This window comes from Rousettus aegyptiacus, unplaced genomic scaffold (genome assembly GCF_014176215.1).
Source record: "Rousettus aegyptiacus isolate mRouAeg1 unplaced genomic scaffold, mRouAeg1.p scaffold_m13_p_12, whole genome shotgun sequence".
Lineage (NCBI taxonomy): Eukaryota > Metazoa > Chordata > Mammalia > Chiroptera > Pteropodidae > Rousettus > Rousettus aegyptiacus.
This window is the reverse complement of record NW_023416287.1, coordinates 51,006,003-51,021,868: the sequence shown is the minus strand read 5'-3', so window position 1 is coordinate 51,021,868 and position 15,866 is coordinate 51,006,003. Positions and strand designations below refer to the sequence as shown.

At 36.2% G+C, this 15,866-nt stretch overlaps 1 protein-coding gene across 4 annotated transcripts in view; it reads right to left on the bottom strand.

Annotated features, from left to right (window-relative positions):
* The window catches only part of L3MBTL4 (L3MBTL histone methyl-lysine binding protein 4), a 382,886-nt gene that overhangs the window by 184,779 nt on the left and 182,241 nt on the right, over positions 1-15,866 (bottom strand). For all 4 annotated transcript variants that reach the window (XM_016120941.2, XM_016120940.2, XM_016120939.2 and 1 more), the window contains 2 exons: positions 15,090-15,175; positions 12,872-12,982 (listed from right to left, as the gene is read on the bottom strand). In XM_016120941.2, the coding sequence (XP_015976427.1) occupies positions 12,872-12,982; positions 15,090-15,175 (197 nt within the window). The remainder of the gene's footprint in view (positions 1-12,871; positions 12,983-15,089; positions 15,176-15,866) is intronic.

The window sequence follows — 15,866 nt, the reverse complement described above, 5'->3', positions numbered from 1 at the left end:
GGTGCCAGGGGGCATGCTGCAGAGGTCAAGGCTGCAAGTTTCCTGAAGGCAGTAGAAAGTACCATGGTGTAAAATTGTTTGGTCATTAGAAATCTTGATGCAACTGAGAAAAATAATCAGAGTGGAGTACAGCAAATGAGACGATGTAACAACATTTTGTATATTACAGCATTTTTCAATTTGGAATTTGGGGGTTGTTTATTATTAAGACAGGCCATGCTAATTCATTGTGGACACTGTGGGCCCAGGCTTCCAGAGGAACATGCCTCATAGGCTGGGAAGCAGAGAGATTAACTTGGGTTTCTGGATGGAGAGGCTTAAGCCAAACGAAGTGAGTCACCCTCAAAAAGCAACGTGGACCCTTCATGCTGCTGGTAGTTTTTGACATTAAAGTGACATTTATTTTAAAAGAAGGAGGTTATTATTACTAGAAAATTGCTGGCAACCATTACTATTCAGAATTCCAATCATTTATTATCCATTATGTATCAATTACCATTCCACAGTACCACAGTTTGTCATATGTTATTAGTATAATGGCCCTACAATGGACTTTGTTTCCTTGACACTGTTATAACTGCCATGGTTCACTATGTCAATATTCCAACAGAGAAAGATCGTATACAATGAAATAATGCATGATTTCAATTATTCAAATATTATATCATTCTTAGCTATGCTTATAGTTATCATGTTGCTTATTAAAAATATATTAGTAATACAGAAGCACCAATTAATCCATTTTTCCATGTGGTGTTATAAATAGCTAATTTTCATATGTTGAGGACATCTAGTTAATGCCAAGGATTAATGCATATTTGTTTTGATAAGTAGTAAGTAATCCTTGATAAATAGCAATTTATTGCCAGTAAACAACCTATCAGTACATTTTTACTGACAACTCATATTCATTCATTCAGCAAGTATTTAGCACCCATGAAATGTCAGGTACTACTCTATAGGCACTGTGGATATCAAGAGTACATAGGTAATCAAGGAGAAAAGTGATGGTTCCATTAGCTTACATTCTAGTGGCAAAACAGATGATAAAAACAAAACAAAACAACACAAAAACAAGTAATCATAACCATAAGATAACTGTAAGTCCTATGATGAAAATTAAATTTATGTAAGAGGAGAGTGAATTGCTTTAGATAGGAGCAGGGATAATGATCCCATTCCAACAAGTAAAATTTATGAGTGTGTTCAGACATGGATAGAAAGGTAGATTCAGTCATAGAGATACGAACAGTTTTACTCTGCACTTCTTCTATCTCTCCAGTGAATGAGAAGAGTTCAGGCAGGAGAATCATGTGGTCCCCAGCCACATTTTTAAGATCACTTTGGCATCTTTATGTAGCATGGACTGACAGGATCTCAATTAGATGCAAAGAGACTAGCCAGGAAGCAACTATAGTGATTCAGGTGAGAGATGATGTTGGCTTTCATTAGGGTGACTGTAAAAGACTAGGAACATAGTATTTGGAGTTAGAATCGATGAATACGGTGGCTGACTGTATGTGGTTGTCCTGAGATGAGAAGATTTTAGAAATGACTCCCAGGTGTCTGGTCCGAGTAATTTGGTGGATGCAGCTAACATTTATTAAGTTGAGGATGCCTAGAGAAAAAACAAGTCTATGTATTGAGGAGTTCATTCTGGGACATATTAACATAAAACATACAAAGCTGTCAAGTAACAGTTAAATGTATAACTCTAGAGCTCTGGAGAGAGGTCATGGTAATAGACACAAATTTGAAAGTTATTAGCAAATGTAAGGTACTGACAAGGAAGGGAATGGATGAGCTCACTTAGGGAAAGAGAACCCAGCAGAGGTACTTAGCCCAGGCAAAGATTTAAAATCATCCGGGGGAGCTTAAAAACTACCATGACCCTTGGGCAGCTGAAATACAAAGTCAGACTTCAGAGCCACTATTGTAGAGAGTAAAAGACAAAAAGGACCAAGGCCTTGGCCGTGACATTAAGGAGAGAAGAAATAAGAATACTTCAAAGAAGCAAAGAGGTAGAGGAAACCCAGGCAAATTTTATTGACTAGAACCTACAATATTAATACCCCACATCCCTCCATAAGAAGAGAACAGACAGGGAAACACTGGTCACTGAATCAGGAATCTGAAGACCCAGTGCTGCCTCTCAGCCCTCTCACGTTAAGGCCTTGTATCGGACACCAAATTAGGGAGCATACATTTCAAGAAGTCAATTAGTAAACTTAATTTCCCTACAGTAGCATTGTAGGTGGGGAGTTTCCCAGAGAACCATTCAGATCTTGATGATCTTGATGTCTGCTGAATTCAGAGCCAAAAGCAGCCACTGGTGCCTGACTCAGTGTGGAGGGCCACACGCACACCTACCCACGTGGAGAAAGGTATTACAAACCAGGGCAGAAAACAAGCAGACCACCTTTCTCTAGTGGTAAAACAAGCATTCCTTGTTTACGTGTGAGAAGAGACCAGGTGATGCTTTTGTTAAAATAAAGATTCTGACTCAGCAGGTCTGGGATGAGGCCCAGGATTCTCCATTTCTCCCAGGTGATGATGAATCTGTCTCCTGCTGCTCTAGAAACTGCTCACTTGTAGTAAACCCTTGAAATGCCACACCCAGTTCTGCCCTGAAGGCAGGATGTGGAATCTTGCCCAAATGCTTTCAGCTGTGCCAGGCCTACCTCCCAAATAATTAACCTGTTCACTAAGGTTGTCATCTCACACAACCTGCACCTGTGGACCCCATCTTCGGTTCAACCTTGATTCATCCCATTTAGTCCTATAACACTGAAACAGGAGTCTAGCTGCTGAGTGTACAAGATCTAGACAACTCTTATTTTTCTATCAATATACCCCTTTGGGGTTGGGAGAAGATAATCCCTGAGTGGCCTGGTCCTGCTATTTCCACGGCCGAAGGCTGGTTCTGCTAAGGAAGCAAGGATACACTCCACATGGAGTTCTGGGATAGGGGGTGCAGAGAATAAGCCTTTAGGAAGTAATAGAAAAAGAATATCTGTAGCGATTGCTTCATCTGTGGACCCCTGTCCTCTTTTTCCCACAGCTAGGCCCTGATGACTCCTACAGCCATACAACTTTGTATAAGTCCTTGCACACAGGTCCAAATACAGATCTTGTACAGACCTGCCCAAGAGGCTTTCCATTTAAACCAAATATGCACATAATAAAAGAGATTAAATTTGAAGTTTCCTTTGTCTCTATGTAATAGTAAATAAAGGCATTTGGTGTTTAAAAATGCAAATAAAACAAGGCATGTTATATACTTTTTCTAACAGAAGAAAAACTGTTCTTCTTGAGAAGCCATCTGCCCCTCAGCATCTTTGCTCACAAAGCTTATTGTATTTGCAACGAACTTTTACAGCACTTGATGGTTTGTGCCACACATTATGTGTTGAACTGTGATTTAACCCAGGGGTGCCTAACCTTGGGCCGTGATTCGGTACCAGTCTGTGGCCTGTTAGGAACCAGGCTGCAGCAGGAGGTGAGTGGCCAGTGAGCCAGCGAAGCTTCATCTGTATTTGCGGCCACTCCCCAGTGCTAGCATCGCTACCTCAGCTCCACCTCCGATCATCAGGCATTAGGTTCTCATTGGAGCACTGGTTCCTGGTGCCAAAAAGGGTTGGGACCACTGCCTTAACCTATCTCCCCAACTAGACTGTGAGGGCTGGTTCCAAGCGTTAATCTCATCACAGGGCTCACAGCTCCTGGAATGATCTCTTCTATCCTAGGAATGCTGAGTAAATAAAAATTGTTCATTACATAGTAGGCCTCAACCTCTTTCACCTCTTTTTAATAAGTATCTTAACTTTATCTAATACTATTGCAGTAAGCTAAATAATGGTTCACAAAGACGTCACATCCTAACCCCTGAAACATGTGAAAATGTTACCTTACATGCAAGAGGGGTTTTACAGGTGTGCTTAATTAATGATTTTGAGATTATCCTGGATTATCTGGTGGGTCCAAGGTAATTACAATGGTCCTTATTAGTGGGAGGCAAGGATGTCACAGAGAGGTTTGAGGTTGCTACACTGCTGGCTTTGAATATGGATAAAGGGGCCATGAGTCAAGGAATAGAGGTGGTCTCTATATCTAGAAAATGCTAGGAAACAAATTGCCCAGAGCTTTCAAAAGGAACAACACAGCCCCGCTGAAACCCTGATTTTAGCCCAGTTGACACTTCTGACCTAGAGAAGTATAACATAACAAATTTGTGTTATTTTTAAGTCACTAAATTACTGATAATTTGTTACAGTATCAAAGGAAAATAATACAACTATATTTTGGGAATAAATTAATCTGGTGTAAGAATCTATTCATTCCCTTCTCATAGAACAATCTCCCTTCTCTGAGTCTATCGCCTTTTCCTATATCACAAAATTGACATAGATTTTGGAACAAAAGGGTAAACATATTTATCATCTTGCCTAGTTAATTTATTCTGGAGTGATTTTGTTCACTTATTTATTTTTGATAGATATTCTTCCAGTGGTAAAAATAAAATGCCTACAAAGCAGGATGTGAGAAAAAGAGATGATATTCAGCATAATTAGCTAAGTATCAGTATTAGTAAGGGCATTTGGAATGTCAAAACTACAGCTGGCCAGAAATAGTACACTTCTGTTCAGGAAAATAGCAGAGAATGTGTATGTCTCTCCAAAGCTAAGATGAATCCAAAAGACTTTCTTGTTTGTTCTGAAGGAAGATAGTCCATATTGTATAATCTGACTGAAGGCCTGGAAAATAAGAGGCTTCCTTATCTCAGCAAGCAAGGGTCTCATACTTTTTGAGTAAATATAAAGCTTTGAATGAAGTGAAAAGAGTATAGAGGGCCTTTTATTATTTTATTAACTTAAGAATTATTAGTATAAAATAATACTCAAAAGTCCATTAACTTTTGAAACACAAATGTCTAGTATTTGTATACACATGTATGTGCACTTTGCAGCAGAGCAATCTGTAGCATTCCTAAGACACTCAAAGAAATACATAATCTTAAAATAAGGGTTAAGAACAACTATTGCTACAACATCATCATCTTTTATTTAGGAAGTTTCTCCACAGACAGTGTTCTGCACGGAAAACTGTGAAATGTTCTATTTCTATTCTATCTAGCTCATGACTAAGCCAATGCGTCTAGCCAAACAATCACATGTCAGGATCTCATTAGATCATGCAAGTCAGACAGATAAGAAGAGGGCAGGGTGAGGATTACCTAAGGAGTGCCGGCACTGGCTCCCGACTGGGGTATCTAATTCAGCGCCAAGGCAGTTCTTCACTGCTTTGCTGTTGGGCATGTGTTTCTGTTCTGGACATATTGATTTTAATAAAAAATGGAAAAGGTAAGTCTACACTTAACATTTTTGGGGAATACAACTCTAGTGGCAGAGAAGGCTGTTCTATGAAAGATCATACATCATTTAAGGGCTTGACTACATTCACATTGAAAATCAAACAAATGACTGGTAATCAATTGATACTAGTGTTAGGTAGTTAGGTAGATATGAACGACGGGGGGAATAAAGGAATGAAGGCCCCTCCCAAAGACCTCCTTAGAACATCCATTTTATGATTATAAATTACCCCCACCTCCTAAGCCACGAAGGGGTAAGAAGCCATAAACAAACTGAATCCACTGCAAGTGCACGTGCATTCACTCCTACGCTAACCTCTCCGTGACCTGGCCTCAGTATACCATGATATCATGCCTATGCCGGGAAGTTCATGAATCTGTAACAGATGAATTCTGAGAAACCACAAGCACAGTAGACAAAAGGTTATATATCAGCAAACGTCAATTAAAATGACCTCACATGCCAATCATTTAGTACTACTCTTGTAACCTCCCATCATAGCCCTAATGTAATACAGACCTCCCAGCTCCACGCTGTTAACAGCCCTTTTCACCGTAACTCATCCCTCCTTGGAGCGTACTTTCCCTTTTGTTTCCGCATGGCTACAGCCCTCTTTAGCGTAGCCCGTTTCTCTCTTGAAACATACTTTAATAAATCTTACTTTTTCTAAATCTGACTGATCTGTAATTCTTTACTGGGTTGGCAAAAAGAACTGAGGACCCTTCAGTGCCACTAGGGTAATGATGGATTTTAGATAGTCCCAAAGACAACACCAGGAAAAATATTTAAGTTTAGAAGCTGTTGATTACATGGTAGGTCTTATTTCTTCTACCTCTTTTTTACTGAATACTTAAAACTTATCTAAAACCAAATTAAAAATTAAATATAGATGTAGTTTGATTCAAAAATCAAATATTAAAAAAAGGCAAGGATACAAAACTACTTATACTAAAGGTAACTTGATAAGTTTATCATCTCAAAATCTAACTGTTTTTACATTTTCAAATGGCTGGAAACAAAATCAAAAGAATATTTCATGACACATGAAAACTGTATGGAATTCAAATTTCAGTGTTCACAAATAAAGTTTTATAGCAACACAGATATACCCATCTGTTTACATACTTTTATGGTTGCTTTTGCACAAAACCACAGAGCTGAGCAATTGTGACAGAGACCACATGGCCCACAAAGGCTGAAATATTTACTCTCTGGCCCTTTACAACAAGAGACCCCAAACTCTAGGCCGCATACTGGTACTGATCCATGGCCTGTTAGGACCTGGGCCGCACAGCAGGAAGTGAGTGGCTGGCAAGCGAGTGAAGCTTCATCTGTATTTGCAGCCACTCCCCAGCACAAGCATCACCAACTCAGCAACACCTCAGAATTAGAGTCTCACAGGAGCACCAATTGCTGGTGCCAAAAAGGTTGAGGCCCACTGCTTCACAGAAAACAATGCTGCCCTAGAGATTAAGAGCTCAGGCTAAAGAACCAGATCAGCTGGTTCCCACCTGGTTCGCCCACTATGGACTGCATAACCTTGGGCAAGTTGCTTAAGCTGGCTGCATCGGTTTCCTCACCTATATTTACCATATGGAGTTGCTGTGTGGATGACGACAGTAAGAAAATGTAGAGCATGTAAACAACAGCATGTAGACGTCATAGTCAAATTAGCCATCACTGATATTATTGTTGTTTGTTGTTACCATAATTATGCTAATGCACCTTTATCAGGTAGAGCAGTCTATCTGCTAGAACTTTCCTAAAAATCATGGTTGACACTAGTTTTACCCACTCTAAAAATTATCTTTCCATTAACTGGTTTTAATATTTTTGAAAACTGTCCCAGTCTCCTTCCCACATGACGGTAGTCATCAATCGCTGCATCACTGTGATGGCCATTAACTGGAAGTTTAGCTCAAAGGATAGTTAATGTTAGTATCTTTTCCTATCCTCATATTTTAAAACCATTTTCAAAAATGCATCCTGGTTAGAGACAGTGGCAAGTAAAATGACATATTCCAGATTCTTCTCCCTTTTTGGCAGATAATTAAACTAAGACTCACAGGGGTCAAGCGACTTTCTCGAAGCACAGCAATCCTTAATTAGAGTGAGTATTCGCTGACTTGTATTCGGACTTGCTTTGCCCTAATCCACCTGCAGGTTTTTTCAAAAGCTTTGAACTTACTAATCTTACCTAAAATTCAAAAGAGTTTCTAGTCATACAAGTAGACAATTTACCATGACAATTTCTCTTGGTCATGATGCTCTTATTTCATTTAGAGATGCCACAAATACATCCAGTTAAAGCATTAAATATGAAAAGACTTACTGAAGAGACTCAATTTATTAATGATTCGGTGGAACTTCCTAAAGCATCTATTTGGAATTCATTTATAATTTATTTCACAGCTTGGCTGCAGTTCCCACAGGGCAAATATTTATCAAATATTACTTTTTTAAGTCTTCCCTTTATTTGTATTTGTAGAATAATAATTTTTTTTTCTGAGTAAAGGCTAAACTTCCTAAAAGCATCCATCTATCTATCATAATTTAATGTGCATTTCCTGATAAGGTGACAGTAATGGGCTTTCAGACATGACAGAGTGTACTATGCAACCAAACAAAAGAGTAACTTTAAACGTAATAGCTGGAGATAAATTGAACAAGATACACACTGAGCCCATCGTAAATATTTATTAGAGAGTAATCATGGTAATTAATAAACCAGTAATCAACACAAAAGGAAAATAGCACCTTAAAACCCTGCCCTGGCAAGAAAAACTTCAAAACTCACCTACCAATGAACAATATAACCAAATTAATACTTTTGGTATGAACATCAGACTATTTGGCCTAACTAATATCAGTGGACTTATGAGAACAAGAGTACAGAACATCTTGAACCAAGTAACCACAGCTCCATACCCCAACACTGACAATTTATAGTCTCAAATTCCAATGGCTAATCACAAGTCCAGGGCAGTTGCTGAAATGAGAGAGCACTGGCTTTGGAGTTAGAACTATTTGGTAAAACTACTTAAATTCTTCATGCCAACTATAAAGAAGAAATAATACCTGCCTATAAAACTTGTGTAACTAGACTTATTGTGATCATTTCATAATTTATATAAATATTTAATCATCAAATTATACACCTGAAACTAATATATATTAGTTGTAGCTGAAAAAAAAAATTTAAAAAAAGAATTGTTGTGAAGATAAAGTTGTAATATGTAACGTACTTAGCTAAACATCCAGAACTAAGTCGACATTCAGTAACTGGGTCTTCTTACACTACTGCTGCTACTTCTGTGACTTCTGAGACCGACCACCACATCCACTACTGTACTACTTCTACCACTGTAATCACTAATAGTCACTGCATCCCATTCTTCTTGGCCAAGATATTATTACTGGTCACATGTAAACTATAATAATTTAGATTCTTTGGATCTAAACACACAAGGCCCACTGGAATAGCTAGAAGAAATAAAAACAGACAATAACAAATGTTGGTGAGGATATGGAGAAATTGGAACCTTCATATACTGCTGGTAGGAATATAAAATGATGCAATTGCTTTGGAAAACATTTTGGTAGTTCTTCAAAATGTTAAAGTTACCATATTACCCAGCAATTCCTCTCCTAGTTACATACCCAACAGAAATGAAAACATATGTCCATACAAAAACATACACAAATGTTCATTGCAGCATTATTTAAAATAGCCATAAAGTGGAAACAACCCAAATGTCTGTCAACAATGAATGGATAAACAAATATGGCATACCCATACAATGGAATACTATTCAGAAATTAAAAAATAAAGTATTGATATGTGTCACAACATGGATGAAACATTATGCTAAGTAAGAGAAGCCAGATATAAAAGGTACCACATTATATGATTCCATTTATATATGTTTAGAATACCATATCCATAAGACAGAAAGTAGATTAGTGATTGCCAGGGGCTAGGCGGAAGGTGCTGAATGAAGAATGACTGCTAATGGGTATGAGCTTTCTTTTGGGGGGCCTGAAAATATTCTAAACTTAGATTGGGGTAATGGTTGAACAATTCTGGGAATATACTTGAAACCAATAAATTTTATGGTATTTGAATTATACCTCAAAAAAGCTGTAAAAAAAAAAAACAGAATTAATCAAGCACATAAAAGCAATTACATATTTGGGGAGTGGCAGAAGGGAATAAAGTCAATCTTTCCTGGATCTGCTGTACTCTGCAGGGAATGCCAGTACCAAACACAAATCTCCAAACATTTGCGGCTTAGAACAAAAGACAGAGTAGGGTAGGGTTACAAGTGAACTTTGTTCCCCATCCTAGACATCTGCTCTCCCATTCTGAAGGATACTTATGATAAAAATTAGAACATAGGAGTAGAAGAAGTAGGAAGACTATAAACTCTAAGAGTTGAAAACCTCTGTTTGAATTCCAGAGTTTAAAACTTGGTTCCCCCATATACTAGCTTGTGACCTTGGGCCAGTCAACATCTCTGGCCTTCCCTTTCCTCATCTATAAAATGAGTATAATAACAGTACATATGTCACGCAGGTGCTGTGCAGATACACTGTGCATGTAAAGCCTTTAGAAGAGTATCTGAAAAAACTAAGTATCATCATCATCACTATCATCATCACTAATACCATAACATCGTTTGACAGACTAACTCTGCTCTCAACAAACGCCCATGCCACACAATCACATATGCCCATATTAGCAGTCCCCAGATGAATTGCAATCAAATTCTACTTTGTTCACCAAGGAGTATGGCCTTGTTCCTTCTCCATCTACTGATGACAATTACTTCCAGGAGGCCCCTTCATCAACACAGAAGAAAATAAAGGCCCCCAGGGAGAGCAGCACAAGGCATTTACACTGATAAGTAACAGCGGTTACCACGGAAGTACCTAGAAAGAGTCAGGCACAGTTTCAGGTATTTTACATACCTTACTCCACTGAATGTTCACAACCAGCTTAACAAGGTAGGCATTATTAACTCTATCACTTTACAGATATGGAAAGCTCAAATAAGTTGAGTAACCACTAAGTTAATAACCACCAAGTTAATAACAAAAAAGGGTCAGAGCTGGAATTCAAATCCAGATCAGTTTATCCTATGGCACTTTCCAGTACATTATGTTGAATTAGATTTTCAACGGGAGTGTAACTAGGAAAGGAATTAAGAATGACAAAAAAATACTTTTTGACTAACACAATTATTTCACACATTCAAATAACAAGATACCAAAGTACATTCAATGCCATTCACTCCATCACTCATTCATTCATTCACACATATATTAAGCATGTGTTGTGTGCCAGTGATAAAAATAGTCTTTGAAGGATATTGACTTTAAAAGAGAAAATTATAAAACAATATGACCAATGCATTAATAAAGGAATAGAGGAATGTACTGGGCAAAGAGGAGGTCAGGAAAGCATCAATTGCTTTCTCGATTGGCAAAGACAGCCCCACCCACTACCTTCAATCTTCTTAAACAAGAATTCAGAGAAAAAAATCTGACTCATTTTCACTGCCTTTTTTCTCCTTGGGAACACTGATGAGTGGAATTTTAAGCCATACTACTAAATCATCTTTATAGTTTGTTTCTATTTAGGAAACAGCTGGCCCACAGAAAATCTTTCCCCCTCTACCTCATGGAGCAAGATGAGCATTTTCCCAACTGCAGAACTGACTGTGGGAAGGTGGAGAGTACATGGCAGGGTCTCCCAGGAACGGGCTGGCTGCAAGAGTTCAGAGGCTTTTCCTGAGACCTCGAGTATGCCACAAGCCCTAAGGCATTTACCTCCATTCCAGAGCAATATATTCTGATGTACTGAATGATATGTGGAAGCAACTCAGTTCACATTTTATGAAGCACCATTTCATAGGCTACTGAGTGTCGCTTGCATAAACACATCTCAATTAAGCCCTATAATCCTAGAGGGATTTCCACTATGCCCAAACCACAAAAGCAACAATTATGGCTTTAATTCTGTCAGAGGCACCAGGTACTTTTCAACTCTTTTCTTCTAATAAAGAAATTACCATTAAAGAAAAATAAGGAGAAGATACATGAAATATTTCTTTGGAAGGGTCGGCTATATTCTTGGAGATGTCAACAGATCAGTACTGAGATGTAAAATAAGAAATATACTAAATTCACTTTAGAAACTAAAGTTTTCCAAATGATATTTTAAGGTGATAAGCTAATCCAATATGATAACATAACAATCTGGCAACAGACATTCAAATGGATACTATAGTATGTATCTTACAAGAAAATATCTGTCAATTAAATGCTAAATAAGATTTGATGTACTATTAAAATTGAACTTTTCTTATAAGTACAATAATTTTATAATAGAAGTTAAATGAGAATTCAGAGAAAAAACCCGATGCTAATTTCAATGACAAAATATTGCTGAATTTATAAAGTAATTACAATATCCAAGTTATTCCCACAGTAGGTTCCATCAGAGTAAACAATAAAAAGCCACAAATAAATAAGAATTGAAGCAATATGCTTAAAATTAAATTTAAAATAAAGCATTAGTGACAAGGTATGTGGAATATACCCATAACATGTTATTCCTGAATAGTGTTTAGCACAGTTATTATTTGTCAGAAGAATAACAGCCATTGCCAGTATCTGCTCTTGAAACTCTATGGAGAGACACTCATCTCTAAATTTTACTAAAATATATGTACTGATTATTCTCTGTGATATGAATTAAACATTGTTTCCAAAGTGGGCATATATAAAATAAGATTTCTTTTAAATTATATGAAACTGTGTATCAAACTTAAATACACTTTACTTGATAATGCCCATTAAAATTAGTTGACTTCAATTTTTTTATTATAAAATAAAATTGTGCTAGGGTGAAATATAACTTTTGAATTGTCATATGCTGAAGAAGATTTATTGAATTCTACAATGCTTTTTTACTCTCTATAAAAAATAAAATAAAATCTTGCATTTTAGGAAGGTTTAATTTTGAAGATATACATATTTTTATAAAAACATGTCATAACAAGGACAGTATATCACATCTTCAAAATCTAACCTTTTGTTTTAGCTAGTGACTGAAGTGTGTTTTTATTGATTTTGATCTGACAAATGGTAGAAAACAAAGAATTATTCTAGATGAGCTGTTAAATGACGACAATTTCAAGGAATTCTCATGCCAACAAAAAAGCTTAAAACAAGAAAGAAAAAACTTATAATGTCTAAACAGCAAATCAAAACAGGAATATACTAGAATCCCTCTCAAAATCTAACCTATAGATTTCCCACATCATAAACACTTCTGCCAGAAATCTCTCTACCCAAAGACATGTGACTAGAAATGAAGTAAGTCAAAGTGCTATTTTTCTACTGTGCCAAGAAGTCAGAGCCTCTGTGGCCAGCATAGCAGGAAACATGAGGGAAAATGCCAATACAATAATGTAATAATCTAAAACATGTACCTTTATTCTTTGGTCATCAACATCTATAATCGTAGCAACGCGAATTAACCTAGGATTTCGTTTATCCACAACTTCAAGTTTCATATTCGGCAGAAAACCATGAGGCAAACGCTGTAACATTACAAGTGTAGCAAGTCATATGCAAAATCCAACAATTCAGTTATGCTATGAAATTTTTTCTAAAATATTATTGTTCTATTTTTACATTCAGATCTTTAGTAGAAACGGAATTTAGTTTTAAGAGCACATAGGACTTTAAACATATTAATTTATCCAATTTCATAAAAACCTGTGAGAAAAGGAAGAAGTTTCTGGTCATTTTCAAGACAGCTAAAAAGACATAGACAGATTAAATCATAAATTTATTAATAATCACAACAAGGCTCAAATAAATATCTTATTACAATTTATCTATGGGTTTGGATTTTTTTCTGAAATTAATTTTACAAATTAAGGAATTGTTGGCTATTCTCACTGCCCAGTTTTGGAGTGTGTGATCCAGAAGCCGAAATTATTTAATAAGTAATTAAAGGGTAAACATAGTGTTTTATGTATCTAAACTTTAAAATATATTTGGATAAAAGCTTCAAAATTTCAAATGTTAAACTAATTTAAAAAATCACACCATAACGTAATCTAAAACCATAACCTGTACTTTTGTTATTTTATCTGTAACACAGGCATGCTGGACTATACTAATTTAAGGTTTCTTCCAAGTCTTACAATGCTAGAAACCAGGAGTCTATAATGATGAACACTCAAGCAATAATAAAGAATAGAGTGGAAAAAAACATACCAGGATTTACACTGACACTAAGTAATTTAACAAAATCCAAGTCAAAACACATCTCTAATACTGTTTATAGGTTGGCAAAAAGTTTCACTTTGAAAACTATTATATAAAAAAATGTGTTCAATTGACCTTATTGAAAATAAAAGTGTACTTGAATTCCTCAAGTCTAGAAATGGCAATAGGAAAATAAAAGCCTTCTAATATGTGAGTAATAAACAGTTAACTCTTTTTCCAATTCTGGTTTGTTTCTCTCCAGCTTTTGTGGAAGCATATTTGCTTTCTAAAATGCATTATTACATCTATTAAACAGAGTATACTATCATTAGGTCTCTAATCCCTGAAACTCTTCCTCTTCTCCCCAGGGTCACTGTCCTGACAACAACCATAATTGTTTTATTTTGTGTACGTCAAGTGTATATGGTTTGAGGTGAACCTATAACAACCCAAATAGGGTCAAGGTTGCCTTTTTGGCTAAATCTTTTAATAACTTGATTTTCTTTTAATTTTTCCTCTCGGAAAAGTAAAATGAAGTTTTTACCGTAAGATAAAAAGAGAGACTATAACAGCAGCTGGTATTTTTGCTTATGGAATTTTCTTAGCACTCTAGAACTTCAAGTCTTCTTAATATGATTTTACTCCATCCTGCCCCCCGCAATTCTAGCTGATTATAATCAATTTCTTAAAAAATGAAATAGTATTTTGTTTTAAAGCCCTTTTGATTGCTAGAAAACTTTCAGTAAATGAAATCATATGCTGAGGCTCCCTATATAAAGTTCTGATTAAAGACGAGTTGAGGAGCCCAGAGCTCATCATGACAGCTGAAAGGGAACAGTTTGAAAACCACTGGTTTAGAACATAAATATCTCTAAATATGCCATCAATACACTTTCTTTTACAAAATTATTTATACTTGGATAAATCCTGAAACAAATATATAAGACAAATTTGAACTTAAAAAAAATTGGTATTCTAATAAATACTAAAAGCAAGGTTTTCCTCAAAATGGATAAAACAATGGCACATATAGACTATATGCAATTCCCCTATTTTATTATGGGAAATAGTCCTCATTGAAATAGTCCTCAAGACTGAAACTTCAGTGTCCCCACTCAGCGGACTAACAACTGGGAATGAAGAATTCATTCGTCAGAGGGTGATGAGGGGCTTTCATCAGCACTAGTTTGGGGCTACTGTATTTTCCAAGGAGGGAAATAAATCATCACTTACATTTAATTTGTGTATGGGAACAATAGTAAATGAGTCACCTCCCTTGAATTTTTAATTAAAAGCAAGACAAACTGGTTATGAAAATAACCCTAGAATTTAAAAAGAAAAAAAAAAACAATATTTTAAAGCTGCCAAATGAAGGCCTGACTCAACAAGGACACGGTTTAGAGTTGAGCATGCATACAGATACAAACTCACCATTTTAAAAACTTCAGCAGGAACTGCACTAGTATGAGTAGCTTCCAGATATTTTGTCCAGGAAAAATTTTCTGGATCAGGGTAACCTGAAAAAAAATATGGATATCAGAAGATTCCTCATTGATATTTTGATTCCTATATACAAGACATTGGATAATACTGACACCTGCTGTGCTTCAAACTTCACATAAACTGCCAAACTTAAGTTTGTGATAACCCCTGACAGGGCTGGTTTACTCCCATTAAGGCACAAGAGCACTCATTCATTGGTTCATTCATTCACCCAACAAGGCCAAGGTTAAATGGCAGAGCCATGTCACACTCAAAAGACCTCTTTACAAGTCCGAAAAAATTCATAATCACTGTCTAAGGTCAAGCCATAAACTGATAATCTTTCTAATTCTTCCATTACTTCTGCTTCTATTAGAGTTTTAGTCTCATAATTAAATCTTTATAATTACAGTTTCCTAGGTTCGCTATTATCATTACAATTAAAAAAATTAGTATCACATTGCATAAAGCACTCTATGTTTTAAAATATTTCCATCTAATTCAGTTTTTGGTTTTTCTGTTTGTGTTATTTTATTCCTAATTACATTTACCAGAGGTCTGTCTACAATGCTGTGTTTTCTTCTTCTTTTCAAGGAATAAGTACTTAGATTTATTCATCAGCTTTACTGTTTATTTTTTCCTTTTTTTTCTTTTTTTTTAGGCCCTGCAACCCTTGGTTGACCTTGCAGATTACAAGGACCTTGTTAGCTTACAATCCCTTATTTT